At 38.2% G+C, this 15,582-nt stretch overlaps 1 protein-coding gene across 1 annotated transcript in view; it reads right to left on the bottom strand.

Annotated features, from left to right (window-relative positions):
• Positions 1-12,779, bottom strand: part of ASAH1 (N-acylsphingosine amidohydrolase 1) — a 30,537-nt gene extending 17,758 nt beyond the window's left edge. Inside the window, exons 1-7 of the mRNA XM_083367718.1 lie at positions 12,634-12,779; positions 6,025-6,071; positions 5,194-5,284; positions 4,779-4,865; positions 3,018-3,096; positions 2,188-2,262; positions 1,698-1,743 (exon numbers count right to left, since the gene is read on the bottom strand). Coding sequence (XP_083223844.1) covers positions 1,698-1,743; positions 2,188-2,262; positions 3,018-3,096; positions 4,779-4,865; positions 5,194-5,284; positions 6,025-6,071; positions 12,634-12,699 — 491 coding nt within the window. The 5' untranslated portion in view covers positions 12,700-12,779. The remainder of the gene's footprint in view (positions 1-1,697; positions 1,744-2,187; positions 2,263-3,017; positions 3,097-4,778; positions 4,866-5,193; positions 5,285-6,024; positions 6,072-12,633) is intronic.
• Between the last annotated feature and the right edge of the window lie 2,803 nt (positions 12,780-15,582).

The following is a 15,582-nucleotide window of genomic DNA, read 5'->3' as shown; positions in this document are numbered from 1 at the left end:
CCTCCACAGAACACACCCCCTCTGGCAGTTTAAAAAAGAGGAACAAACAGCCACATGCTTCTCCCAGAAGAAGGAAGCAGAAGCCTGATGATGACGGATGGGATTCCGTCGAAACGTTGCGCCTACACCTTTAATTCTACGCGGGGAAAAACCCGAAAAACCAAGGATCCACATACAGGCACCCGCGAAAACCTCAGAAAACATATATATATATATATATATATATATATATATATATATATATATATATATATATATATATATATATATATATATATATATATATATATATATATATATATATATATATATATATATATATATATATATATATATATATATATATTCAAAACTATACCGAGTCCTTTCTGGCAGCTTCATTCAATAGAAAAACTATTTAGTAATCTATGTGCTGCTCACTTAACAAGGACTACATAACATCTGAGTTTCACCTATTGATCAAAGCTATGGAAATTGGAGTTTTTCTTCTTCTGGTCAAAGACTGTATCTCATCATCTAGATCAGTCAATATTTGCTAGCTTCATGTTTACTTATGAGAACCATTGATATAGTATCACCCCTGTTAATCTTCACAACAGGGTGGTTTATAAATCTTAATTTGGAAATATCACAGAAGAATCTTTCTTCAAATTCCTTGATTCATAAATAGTGCATTCAAAGTTACTGGTAGAGGATCCAAGGTCTCTAAAATTTTATCCTATCCTAAGTTTAACTAGGAGATTGTGATTGGTCTATATCAGGGGTATCAAACTGTTGGCCCATGGGCCAGACGCGTTATATGGAAGCTGCACCCACCCCATTGCCGGCAATGGCAAAACAGTCCTGATACGTCGCGCGATGTCATGTGATGTTGCGAGTTTGACATGTCTGGTCTACATAACCAATGATCTTGATGCCTGAATTAGGATTTCAACCTACATCTCCTTAGTCTTAATATGTCACTCTAACCATCATCTTTGATCTAACCCTCACATTTTGAATGGGTTTATATCAATATACCGTAATATATTCAACAACTTGTTCAGTTTAACAAAAATTACTATGTAGAACAGCATGTGTTTGTCACTTTTATTTTCTCCACTAGTTAAGTGTAACATAAGTCTCACTAGTTAATGGAAAAGTTTGCATACATTGTCAATTTCCTCATCCCATTCAGTCTTGTTTTTCATTAACGCTGAATTTTACTCCAAGCACTAAATCTTAAAATTCGTCTATGCTGTGTAAAACATAATGCTTTGACTAATTCTATTAAGAAAGATCAGGACACCCTAGTACCTTGTTAACTGTTAAAATCAAAACAAAACAGGATGTAATCTGCCGTTACAGATTAAAAAACAAAAAGTACATATACAGACAGGACATACTGTAAAATCTGTGATGACCTTCCAGCTTTATACCCAGCATTAAGCAAATGTATAAACTGTTACTTGCATCTCTGAAACTGCAAATACTTGCACTGATATTTTTGCTATTAGATATCAAATTCTAGGTAATGTGTAGGGCCCAAAACAAAACTAATCCTCGATTTCAGTTCACATATAAATAGGAGATTTAACATGCATTGTCAAGTAAACAAGACATTGCCTTAAAGAAAAATGGAAAATATCACTATGCTGAAGTCACAAATAATACTAACATTCAGAAAGAAGTATAATAATCTTGCAGCTATTACATACCCAAGAAACAGTCCGAAATCAAGGTTTCTAGCATGGTATAGCTTTCCTGATTGAAAACAAAACAAATTTGAAAACATGTTTAATTGTTATTTATTTACTCAATTTTGAAGGCCAATCATCTCAGCAAATAACTCTGGGAACAGCAAACAATATTATAAAATAAGTTAAAAAACAAATTCTCCTTATAAATACAAAAAATAAAATATCTAGCTGATGAGGGAGATACCACTATTGATGGTTGTTAACACAACCAGGAGATGAGACCTTTCACACGCCTTGGACCCTGGACCTGGGCACAGTACCAGGCCTCATTGCCTTAGTATAGTTAGTCCGCAAATTACAACCATCCATTTACTGAATGATTGAAGTCACAATGGCACTGAAAAAAGTATGGTGCCTTTTGCAATCGACTGGTGGTGTTTCAAGCGGAGCTTCATATGTTTTGAGATAGCATTTCTCAAATGAATCACAATAGCTATGCATTGCCTACCTGTTTTGTCTTCAGCTATTATGGATGTGCACACCGTGAAGATCTCGTAGAAGATGTTGAACAAAACAACATCACCTGTACAGTGGGAATGCAGAAGAAAAGGTTACTGAATTTTCAATAAAATATAGACACAAATGTGTACAAACCAAAGCAAGAAATATAATTGGCAACACTAATCAAAGGTGACTAGATTATAGGTAGAAAAATAATAACAAAAAATAACTTACAAACGTTCAAAAATGTTGAAAAGGCATACAAGAAATCTGTGCTACTCCTTTCTCTTATTTTGAGATACATTAGAAGCTACATAAGATACTATTTCATACAGTATTTAACTTCCCATAAAAGAATTTATAAACCTTATCTGATGTTACTTTTAATTTGCATTTGTTCATAAATTGTCTAGCATGCCTTTCTAGAACCAGTATGCCTTTCTGAATTATATAATACCGTATTTTGCAATTTATGAAAAACAAGGAAAAAGGTTATAAGGTAAAGGAGATCAGATATTCCAATACATGAAGTTAAAATGCTTTAAACATTATGCTTCCTACATGAAAATTAGAAAAAATATAATGCACATTTGAGACTTCATTAAAGTGTTTGTTGACTGATATTTAATGGAAGTAATTAATGGACTTAGCATTTCTTCATTTGAATTAATTATCTGATTTTATGCATATTTTCTAGTACATGCAGATTGTACACCTGGGCACTGAAGATCCATGCCTTTGCTGGAACCTCAACACAGATTGCTGGAGTAGCGAAACTGTGGCAACAAAGGAACCTATATATTTGAAAGTCAAATACTACAGGAATATGGAAATTACCTAAAGGACCATCAATAGCAGAAGCAATGCCTTTTATTTCTTCATTGAAAGGATAGGGAAGGGTAGAGCATAACCAACCCTAAAAGGAAACCATGAATTAATTAGTTAGATTTGACAAATTATGATATATGCTAAAAAAAATCAACTTTATTTTTTCACTTAGGGTAATTTGCAGTAGACAACTTATTCTTTCTCTCTTCTTTAGATATTATAGAAAGAACAAAGACTAACACTGTTGTATTTCAGAATAGTTGAAATTGCTGAAAAATTATAAACTACAATACATCTTTCTTTTATTATTATTTCATTAACTGCAATGTCTGAATCTCTGAAAAATGTTCAGATAAGGATGATAAAAAACAGGAAAAAATACAACTCCTGCAGAAGACAATGAAGCCAGTCATTTGGCTATGGATTTTCAAGGACAAGTCAACCAAAGAAATATGAAAATATTTTATTTCTAGGAAACCAAAACTGCTGAAAGTTCTAAATTCTACACGGTTGTCTTTTTCTTTGAATCCAGCAAGTCAGTTGAAGACCATCCCAGTATTATTTTATAAAATAACATATTGCACTGCTTTAGTAAGAGCCTGTTTCAAAAGAGAATGTCACAGTAGGAAAATGGAAGAGAATGATTTTATGATGGCTCAATTCGTGGAGCCAAATGATTTTAAGTATGTAGTTTAAAGCTCATACTGGGCTTGTCAAGTTTATATTTCCCTTTTATGTTCTCCTTCATTATCTTGGTGCAGAGGTTAGAATGCAATATTGCAGGCCAACTCTGCTCACATTGCCAGTTCAATTCCTTTTATCCTGACTGGTTCAAGGTTGACTCAGCCTTCCATTCTTCCAAGGTCGATAAAACGAGGACCCAGATTGTTGGGGGCAATATGCTGACACTAAGCTTCTTAGTGCTGTAAAGCACTGTGAAGTGCTATATAAGTCTAAGTGCTATTGCTATTATGTTAACTCCCATAACTGCATATGCTGGGAGTACAGTAGTGATAATGGATGAGATCATTAAATAATTAAATCTCATGTTTTAAAGTGAAGCAACTAGACAATTCCTTCTAATTTCACAGTAAGTTGTACTGAAACCAATAGAAGCACAAAAATCCAATAAAAGAGCCCACATTAAAATACTGGAACATTGAATGACATTAACATTTTAAGGTATATAACATTAATAGAATATAAAAAAATGCTTTTGGTTACCTTATTTTAATGCATTTTTATACATCTATATTCCTCCTCTCTCTGCAAAAACTCATTTTGGAGTGCATCATAATGTACAGTTCATCAATGGAATTGTCCATAAATAAGTTTCAGTTTTGTGCCTCAGTTGGAAAAAAGAATCCACTGTTGTATAGAACATGTCCAGACTATTCTGTCTGGCTGGGCCAATGAACAATGATACCTAGTACCACTATTGTTAGTTGGTATAATGCGCCAATAGATAATCAGACTGGATTATTCCTTTATGTTCCAAATTTGGGGTACTTATGAGCCTTGTACTCTGGAAAATCTACTGTACTCATTAAAAAACATTCCATTTCCTAAAAAAGTAGTCTTATTTTGGGAGAAAGAAGCACTATATTTACTGGTTGAGATTATATTCTTAAACAGCAGGTCACATATATAATTATTAATAAGTCTCCATCCACTGATATAGTCTTTCATTCATAAGTAGAAGCTAGAATGTTATACTTGATTTAATTTCTTTAATTTCTTCTCCAAACTGAACATAGAAAATATACTCACTATTTTTGACTCCATAGATGCTACGAATTTCTCATTAGGGATGAATGACAATACAATATCTCTAACAATCTTGATTACAGTCTTTAACTACAAAAGTGTAAGAAAAGACAAGAGATTAACCTATGTTGGTGGAATGGAATGCAAGATCTAATAAAATGGAAATATATCAAACTTTATAAAGAAGTGCAAAAAATAATGTACAACAATTTACAAAACTGCTGATCTATTCTTATATAGGCACTTTGAACCTTCATTTTGTGTATATAAAAAAGCTTTGAAGTGGGAATCTATTCACATTCCTGAACATCCTTCACTGCCTCATTTCAACCTGGAAAGTGACAGTGAGGGGTGCAAAGAGTGATGTCAGAATGCACCCATATGAGGCCAACTTAATTCTTTCTGCTATGGTCCTTACCTCATTTTTTTTGTCATGTACCACTTGGACCCATCTCTCACTTGGTGGTAGGTCAAGGTTTATGACATATTCAGGAATTGTTCCTTTATACCTGAAAAAAGGTGAATTTCCATAAATTTCCAAATCAAACTGTTACATATAAACTGTTAATTTCCAATCTATTATTTCTTATGCTATTGTCTCAATTACTTTAGCGGCCTAGCTTTAATTCACCAATATTTAAGACAGGTGCATCTTACATAAAACTTGATTTCTCTAATGTTTATTGAAACAGGCACATATTGTTTTCTGTCTTGACAAACCTGTTATTTCTAAAGAGAATTAATTAGAACTATCTCTAATCCCATCAGATGTGTGATTAGAGATATATATATTTTCCAGATATACAGAATTATAATTTAAGTTGTGCTGTGATTATGTTCAATTTTTCACCTGTTTTGGAGCGGCTAAGTGAATCACCACAAGCATTAATTGACTCCATTGGCTAATAGACATTTTTGCCAGAAACTGAAAATAAACACCAGTTTCTGGCAAAAGTCATGTTAGCACAGGACTCTGCAAACAGCAACAAACATGGGCTGGTTCATAAGAATTCAAAATGTGACCACATGATGGGGGGGGCTATTGGAATTTCAAATAGTTGCCAAGCAACTGGTCATAAATCAAGGACTACCTCTATCAGGTATGTTTATTATGCAATACATGAAAATCCTAATTTTCTTTGTAATACTACCATAATTCTGATATAGTACAAACACTTCAAAATTCCTAAGTAAACAAGGTTCTTTTTATATCTGCAAATATCAGAAGATTTGTTAGTAAGTTACATACGTTGGTCCAGCTGGAGGATATTCATCTATTCTGCAATCTTCAGCAAACTGGGAGTAAAATAAAAGCCTTTTTAAGAAGCTGCATTTTTACATAAATGAAGTACAAAACACTTATAGAGTCCTTGCACTTTTTGCTGTTGTAATAAGAAAAAAGGAACTGTAGGTTCAATCCTACACACAGTGCAAGAATTAAGTCATGTAGGCCCCAGTGTATTTTACTTTGTGTTGTAAAGCTGCTCCTTTTTGATGAGACTTTTGAAGTTCTGAAAATTTTCCTTTCCATCCTTTACTAGCTGAAGAGAGGCTTAGAAAAAAGTTACTTTGGCTATAAATTAGGAAGAGCTTTCAGTTTCTCTGAGTTGGAGACTTATAATTGATTTAAACAGGGATACACAATTATAGCTTTCCAAATATACAATACCACAATCATTTGCTACCATAGCTAATAAAATAAATGTAGAAATAAATACAAATCTTCTGGAGCCAGCAAGCTCTTCTTATTTAAACAATAGGTTTGGTATTCTTTTCTAAAACTAGGATCATTGTACTAGAATTTTCTGAAAAATTAACTAGTGTTCTCCAACACTAGGTATAACTAAAATTATTAAACATAAAATCAAAAGATGAACTTCCTTTTGGGAATGTGCTTGAATAATTTTATGTCAACATTATCTTTTCTTAGAATAACTATTGCAACAGTGTCTCCAGCACTAGCCCCAAAGCTTGAAAGAATAAATCTTTGGTCATGGTGACACACTCAGATTGGATCCTGCAACATTATCCTGGGACACATATAATTTCTGTATAATTTCTTTCCCATCAATAGCTCCCAGAATTTTTTCTTGACTTTCAAAGTGATGGTACAAACCTGATGCCACATAGAGGGGGCTGGCAGGACAAGATAATCACTTTCCATGAATCAAGCTATGCAAAGAACCATATTAAATAAATTCCTCTTTGACTGCATTTAGTCAGAGGATTTGTCCCCCTCAAATGTATATTAAATTCATTAAATGTATTTATTAACTTCATTATTAAAAACAGAAATGTGGCAGAAGAAGTTAGAATGAAATATGTTTTTTTTAAAAATGCAGTATTATATAGATCACATTCACAAAAATATTCTGTTCCTGATAATATGTGCACCTCTAAATCCACTGAGAAGCCAAAACCAAAGCCAATAGATCTTGAAAAGTATCATTTAATTAGATCAGGGCTTTTCAACCAGTGGTACACGTACCACCTGTGGTACATTGGCACCTGGCAGGTGGTACGCGACCATCCTAGAAAAGTAGCGGGGGAGGGGAATGAGCTGAACCGATGGCAGCACCACACAAGCCTAAGCGAGAGATGGCTGGAGCTGCAGGGCTGTCAGGGCTCAGCGAAAGCGCCAGGATCAGCGCTTCTTTGGGGCTGTCAGGGCTCAGTGGAAGTGCCAGGATCAGAACCAGGCTCCAGTTAGAGCTTGGCACTGATCCTGGCGCTTCTGAGCCCAGAAGAAGCGCCAATCAGCTGGAATGTTGCAGCATCTCCAGGGTCTTGTGATTTACATTCAGATGCTTGGCAACTGATTCATATTTATGACAGTCACAGTGTCCCAGGGTCACGTGAAGTGACCAAAACCTGCTGCAACCACCCAGCAGACGGGGGAAATAAAAACCAAACATCCCACCCCACCCCACCTCCGCTGCCAATCCTCAACAGAAATGCTCACAACAATGAAAACCTCGGACATGAGGAAGAGCGCCGCTGTGCAGGCAGGCAGGTGTCTTGCTCGGCTGTGGCTTGGGGGGCACTTTTTTCAGTGCCATTGTAACTTTGAACAGTCACTAAGCAAACTGTTGTAAGTCGAGGACTACCTGAACTTCATCACTTTTTTCCTTTTTTTTTTTTTGGTCATCACATTTTTGACACCTTCCTAGTTGACTGGTGGTACTCGGATGTTACCATATCCTAAAAGTGGTACAATGGGTGAAAAGGCTGAAAAGCCCTGAACTAGATCATGCAGCTAAAATAAACACAATGATGACAACAGTTCAAGTTTGGGCTTTTTCAGGAAACCCAGTAAACATTTAAAAATAAAATCAAATACCCATGAAAGAATCTTATTTGTTTTATCTTCTGTGGGAAAAGAAATTCAGGCATCTCCTCTGTAGGCTAAACAAACCTGAAAAAGCAATGAAGTACAACTTTCTATGCAATTCAATGTTAAATAGTAGTGTGGTAATCTTCCCATTCCATGATCTATTTCAATGATATTCATTAGCAGAAATGCAAAAATTTGGTTTCCGGTGCTGCACCTAAGAATATATTAGGATGGGAATTTTGCAATGTTGAGAAACTGCACAATCAGGGAATCTCTAATGGCAAAGATAATGTACATGTTTATTAAAAAGGTACAAATTAGTTGTTGCTTCAACATTGCAGGTGCAACAACGTAAAAGGAAAAAAAACAGAACTGGAGACAGTGATACAGTAAATACTTAAGAAGCTGCGCATCTGTAAAGTACCATTTATTTTGGCTCCAGAAATGTCCCAATTGTTTTCCTCACCTCTCAATTTACAACAAGTCTTGCTTGCAAGCGATCTAGTCAGGAAATCGGCACACACAGTTCTTGTCACTTAATCATAATCATAATAGTAAAGTTGGAAGGGATCATCTAGTCCAATCTCCTGCTCGGGCATAATACCCTGTACCATTTCAGACAAATGGCTGTCCAGTCTCTTCTTAAAAACTTCCAGTGTTGGAGCATTCACCACTTCTGGAGGCAGGTTGTTCCGCTGGTTAATTGTTCTAACTTGTGGGGACCATCAGGGAAGGTGATGATGGCCAAGACCAGCTTTAGCTTTTGCAAACATGATTTTGATACAAATAATAGGAAAGAGAGGGGGCCTTGGAAAGAAAGGGGAGCTACTTTACTTGAGACACCAATGAGCTTCCAGAAACTAGAGTACATCTATTGGATGGAGTTTGGCATCTACTTCCTAAAAGACAAGCAATTTGTAGCAGGGACATCTCTAATTGTATATCATTTTATATATGGCTCATGTATCTTTTATATATAATTCCTTACAGGTAAGCAATTTCTTTATGCAAGAAATTAAATATTAATGAATACAAAACAGAAAGAATGACCAGGTAAGCAAACAATAGGCAAATAAAGTAATATTCTAAGTATGTTGGAAGTTATTTGTTGCCAAAATAAGAGAAAGGCATCTCAAATAAGATCATGCAAGGAAATGAATTATTAATCAAGGCACAGTTTCACATTTCTAAAATATACAGAGTGAGAAATGCAGCAAGATCAAAGATGCATCTAGAAAAGTACAAACATTAATTCTGAAGTTACTCATATTCTTCCTGTTCCTAATTACTCTGATGTTAATATTAAGGTGACATTGTCTTTGGTGTGTGTAAGGAAGATTATATGTTTGCTTCATGAACTGAGATATATATGATCCTTTGCTCCTTTATTCTTAAATACAAGCATACAAGCAAAAAAAACCCCTCTTCATTAAACTACTTTTTATTAAAACTTCACTATACTTCTGACCCAAGTCACCTGATCTGTGGGCCTATGAGAGAAAATAAAACAAGAAAAGTTGCAGTTGCATATCCCTGAAAACGGGCACATGGAATACCATCATATATCCCCACATATGCCATTAATACGTTGGTATTTCAAGCCAAAATGTTACTGCCAGAACCATTCTAACAATATTACTAGTAAGAGAGAAGAGAACAGGAATTGTATGGAGCATAAAACTATTCCAAGTTTAATTGTTGTTCTCTTTGAACATGCCAGAACAGGGGTGTCAAACTCAATTTCATTGAGGGCCACATCAGCATTGTGGTTGCCCTCAGGGGGCCGGGTGGGTATGGCCAGGGTGGGCACGGCCTACTGGGTGGGCGCAGCTGGAGTGCGTATGGCCTACTTGGTGGGCATGGCCAGCTCTACATCATTGGCATCAAGGGTGCCTATGGGGGCCTGGGCAGGAGTGGGACAGATCTGGGGGGGTCTCTGGCAAAAGGAGGGTCTCTGGGCCAGGGCCAAGGCAGTGGGGACCGTTCCCTCACTGTTTCCAGGGTGGCTTCGGGGGCCACATGAAACCACTTCGCGGGCCGGATCTGGCCCCCGCGACTTGTGTTTGACATGTCTGTGCTAGAACTTTCACATTATAAATAATTTATGTATGTAAAAATAAAATAGAAGAAAAAATATTTTAATAAAGAATATGTTTGTTCTTGTATGGGCTACAAGTAAAATAGCTCATGAAAACTTTAGAAACAAAATTGAGCTAAAAATAAATGCTTAAATCCAGTTAGGAATCTGAAAAAGCACTGGTTATCTGAATAATTTAAGATGCAATAGCAAAGTCAGAGGAAAAAAGCTACTACAAAAAGCTAGAAGATAATGGAAATCTCAGCTGAGTTTTGCCAGAAGCTGAATTTTGCCAGCATGGATTTGAAAAAAACCATACACATTTTTAAAAGATATGAGCCAATTTGTTCCAATTTGATTGATGGCATGCATATAATCCCAGTAAATATTGTATTTATGAACTATCTTATTTCATACCTGATGCTAACCATAAGAAAAATTCCATAACTCCCATGAAGGCAGCACCAGAATGTTCTTTAGCTATGTTTGTTCAGTTCTTGATTTGTTACTTTCAAATAATTTAATGCACACAAGTAAACTAATTTTTTTTTAAAAAATCACACCTCCATATAAGATCCATTGGGATGCCCTCTGAAATAGAACACATTTCAGAGGGTGTCCCAATGGATCTTATATGGAGGTATTTTTCTTATATGGAGGTGAGCTTTTCAGAACAGTGACATTTCTTGCCTCTCATGTATGTTTGGAACTTTTTACACTTATCATGGCATCCATTTCTCCTCCAAGTATTTATGTAATGTATGCCAGTATGATTTGGTTTAATGCTGTGATACACCTTAACTTTTAAGCGGTTTAAAATCTGAATTAATTGGGTTACTTTTTTGGGGGGAAATGCAATTTGCTTTTAGTGGTTCCTAATTCTGAAATAATTGGTATCCCTGATAAATCTGAAAAAAAACCATGAAGCTAATCTTTTGAAAAGAAATAACATTGTCATTTACTAAATTTTTCAGTTGGTTTACTGACACACAACTACCTAGTTTCAAAATAATCAGTAGAAATTTCTTGAATATAAGTCACCATCCAAGCATTCATTTTTTCTCTATAAATAATTAATTTCAGAGACATGCAACCATACTTGCAAACCATGCAATGAGGCAGAGAAATAATGTTTCAGTTTCTCTGCAGTATTGAGTAAAACAGGAAGTTTAAAGTGAAATCTACTGTTAGAATATGAAGACAGTCACTGAATTAAATGGGCAAATTGCTCAAGTTGGGTAGCACTTTTCTACTAAATGCTGTTTAATTTGGTGTATGAGAAGACTATCCTGCACTATTTTATATTTGTATAAATTCATACTTCAATACTTCTAAAGGCTAACAAGCAACCTGCAAACTGTCTACCTAAGTTTGTGGTTACTATAAGCTTGTTTCTCCTTCAGCCCGATCCTTTTTTGCCAGTCAACTGAGAATTAATGGAACAAGTCAATCTGACTAACAAGGTCCATCTTTTGAATACAATTTTGAAGACTGCTTAGTACAGCCTTTCTCAACATCTCTGAAATTCTCCAGATTTGTTGACCTACAACTCCTTCACCAGGAAAAACAAGAAATGGCCATATAACTGGAGGCAAATAATACCACACCCTATTTAGGGAGCATCAAGTTGTTCTCTTCTGTCACTAATGTGCAGAATAGCTTGTTTTGTACCAAGTCTCTTATAAAATGGGAACTTATTTTTCAATATGAACTATTATTTGGTGAACTATAATCTGTTTTCCTATCTAGAAAGAGCATTAGTTGAGCTCTTTCAGTTCCTCACAATTTATGACTAGGGCAGGCCAATATTATTTCCTTGTTCACAACATTGTAATAGTTTCCCAGGGTACTTTTCCAGAACTTTTTTTTTCAACATTTCAATCTAATCCAAAGCCATGGATCGTACTCGCACCAAATACTTTTTCTACCAGCCCAAAGTTGACCAGGTAGGAGCAGAAACTAATGACTGCAATCAACTGCATCTCACCGATTTCACTGGGTCTTTCTTAAGTTCCAATAAATCTGGAACTAACCTAGGATCTCTTTTTATTTTATTTTATTTTTTTAAAAAAAAACACGCATTGGTGTTTTCCTTCTTAGAACTCTAGTTTTTACAAGGTTTGCTGCAAATCCTATGATTTCTTAATTTCTGTTGCGGCACGCACAGCATCCAGCAACAACAACAAAAAACTCTTACAGCGCAGAAACTTTCCCCTACTTTCAACCTTGGAGACAGACAGCCGAGCCGGGCCAATACCAGCCCCTTTCTCTTTTCTCTTGCCCCAATCGAATTCACATGGCAACGCTTTCGAGAGTTTATCCTTCATCCTCCCGTTTCCCCTCTGGAACCGCAACAGACTAAGCTCTTTTCTCACTATTTAGGAAGGAACAGCCGTCCAGGGCTTGAGAAGCAGAGACGGAAGAGTGGCGCCCTGCTTGGAACTCACCGGATCCCGGGCTCGCACGGCCAGCAAAGCTGCGGCCACCACCGCTAGGAACACCCAACACCGCATCGTCCTTCCAGCTGACCAAATCCAATTGCTCCGGGGATTAAAAAGGCTCCTCCGACACGTGATTCCCACCCGGGGCAGCCGCTCCTTCATATGACTCGCTGCTCGGAATTTACCAACAGCTGGGGAGGGAAGTGACTTTGACTCGGAACGTACCATTCAGGCCAGAAGCGGGGATGGAATTACTACCTTCTCCCTGTCAGTGCGAAAGTGGTATTAATATGAGGATTCCGTGAGAAATTGTGCTTTCTTTTAATGTATTTTAAAACCAGTGTTCCATCCAAAGGACCTATGAATAGCGATTATGGAAGACCATTTTTCCATTGTAAAAAAGGTTAAATTTTCATTTGAAGCCACCCAAGGGATTTAAATATTCCAAATTCATAAAAGAACCTGAAATACAAATTACTGGGGGATGTGCTTTCAAGCAAGACCCTTGCTTAAGGGGGAAACCTGTAGAAATCAGAAGGATATATAAAATAATAAAAATTATGATAAAAGTGATAGTAGATTTGGGATGAGAAAAGAAGAGATGCTGGAAAGAGGATTTTAGAGAAGAGAGGAAGATGAAGAGTGATTGATCAAGGATCTCTGCTTAAGCAGAGATTGGCTGCATGGGGTAGGGAACTGAGAACGCAAATTTTCAGCAAATGATAGTGTAATGTATTGGGCCTTTTTACTTGAACTGTTTTCACGTGTCTTTGAATGCTGCTTGAGATTGCTTAATCAGGGTATCTGTGTAACGGTCGCTGGCTGCCCAGACGTGCAGTCTCCAGGACGATCATTGGTTGGCTCTGGGGCGGGAATAGGTTCCTTCAAACCTATTGGCCGCCGCCTAGTGGCCAGCCATATAAGTAGCTGCGTAGAAGCCTCGGTTACAAGTTCTCTTCCTGTTACTACAATAAAGCAATGTTCCTGTTTGAACCCTCTTGCCTTGTCTCCTGCTTTTAAGATACCCACTACACAACACTGGCGATGAAGGTGGGATCCTGCTTCTTTGGAAGAGCTGAAAGTCACTAGGAGGTGAGGCCAGCAAAGTGCCTGGCAGGGAATGTGTTCCCTCCCCCTTGGTCGGCCTAGCGACCACCCACCCTGCGGTCAAGTCCCAGGGCCTACAGAAGAAGCAGGACGAGCCAACAAGAGGCCCAAGCCACGAAGACTTCCCGAAGATGGCGAAAGTCGGAAAGCTTGAGGAGTTTGATGTTACTCACCCAGAGAGATGGGCATCCTACATCTTGAGGGTTGAAAACTACTGCGCCAACCAAGTTGCCGAAGATGGCCTGAAGGCCACAACACTCCTTTGGGTCTGCGGGCCTGCAACCTTCAATATCGCAGAGAACGTGGTCACACCAGCGCAGCTGGAGTCTGTTACTTACGCAGACCTGAAGAAATGGCTCGGCAACCATTTTCAGCCCAAATTGTCAGTGATAGCTTGGAGGCACATCTTTGAACAACAAGTTCAACAACCTGGAGAGATGGCAATGGAATTCATTGCGGCGTTGAGACAAGCTTCTCGCCTGTGCCAATTTTCGGACTTAGAAGAAAGGCTTTGAGACCGACTCATCTGTGGACTTAGGAGCAGAGAGCTACAACAGAAACTCTTTGCAAAACAGACTCTCTTGCTTCAGGAAGCCTTAAAAGAAATTATGGTGGACGAAGCTGCCGGCAGAGCCGTGAAAGCCATGCGGCCTGCCAAAAGCATGCAGCACGAGGAAGCCATCCACCACGAGGAAGCCAAACTTCCAGAAGACATTGACTTCGACCATGAAGTTGAAAAGATCCAACAGCACCACGACAAAGAACCAAAGACTCCTTGCAAGGCAGTTTTCTTTCCTCCAACGACCGGACTGCAGGTTCCGGACAGCCATGTGTCGGGACTGTGGGAAGACAGGCCACATCGCATTAGTCTGTAGTGGTCGCCAGAAGGATTGTCAATCGGACGTTCCGATCAGGAGAAGTACTGGAGCCCCAGGGCAGCTTAGTGTAGGGTTTTGCTCCAGTCGTCGGAGGGTTTGCTGCACGGGAGCTCACTGCCCCCTTAAGCCAAAACTGCGACTTCAAGTCGAACTGCAAGGCGTTCCTTGCAGGATGGAACTGGACACTGGTTCAGCTGTGTCCATCATTTCCCTCGAAACCTTCTGTTTCATCTGCAACCGCTGCAAGAGGTGGGCCAAGCTTAGGCCATCCGACATCATCCTGACTGACTTCCAAAAGTCCCGAGTTGCCATCAAAGGTGAGGACACTTTGGCCATCAAGTTGAAGGGGTTCTCGGGACCCCTGGATGTGATTGTGGTGGAGGGCTAGAGAACAAGCTTGATAGGTTTGATGCATTAGACATCCAAGTCACTGGAATCCACCGGACACAAGTGGCGAACTTGGCATCAGTATGTGAGGAATTCGCAGACGTTTTTGACACTAGCCTGGGACAGTACAAGTGCCCTCCGATAGCCTTTAAACTTGATCCTGCCGTAATGCCTATTAGGATCAAACCCCGCAGAGTGCCATTTGCACTTAAACATAAGATTGATGCAGAGCTGGACAAGCTGGTTAATCAGGGGGTACTACATCCCGTAGATGGGGGTGAATGGGAAACCCCAATTGTCACGCCACTTAAGGCCAATGGGGAGGTCAGAATTTGTGCTGATTACAAGTGCACTATAAATAGAGCACTTAAGCAGCACACGTACCTGGTGCCAGTCGTTAGTCACATCTTGGCATCACTGCAAGGGGGTACTGTATTTAGATTTGGCACAGGCATATCAGCAGTTACCTGTGGACAAGGCCACAGCAGCTGCGCAAACCATTGTAACACACAGGGGGGCTTTTAAAATTAAACGCCTTCAATGGCCCCTGGGATTTTTCAAGGAGTCATGGAACGTACGCTCA

Source organism: Vipera ursinii (assembly GCF_947247035.1).
Source record: "Vipera ursinii genome assembly, chromosome: 7".
In the NCBI taxonomy this organism is placed as follows: domain Eukaryota; kingdom Metazoa; phylum Chordata; class Lepidosauria; order Squamata; family Viperidae; genus Vipera; species Vipera ursinii.
This window is presented reverse-complemented; position numbering and strand designations above follow the sequence as displayed.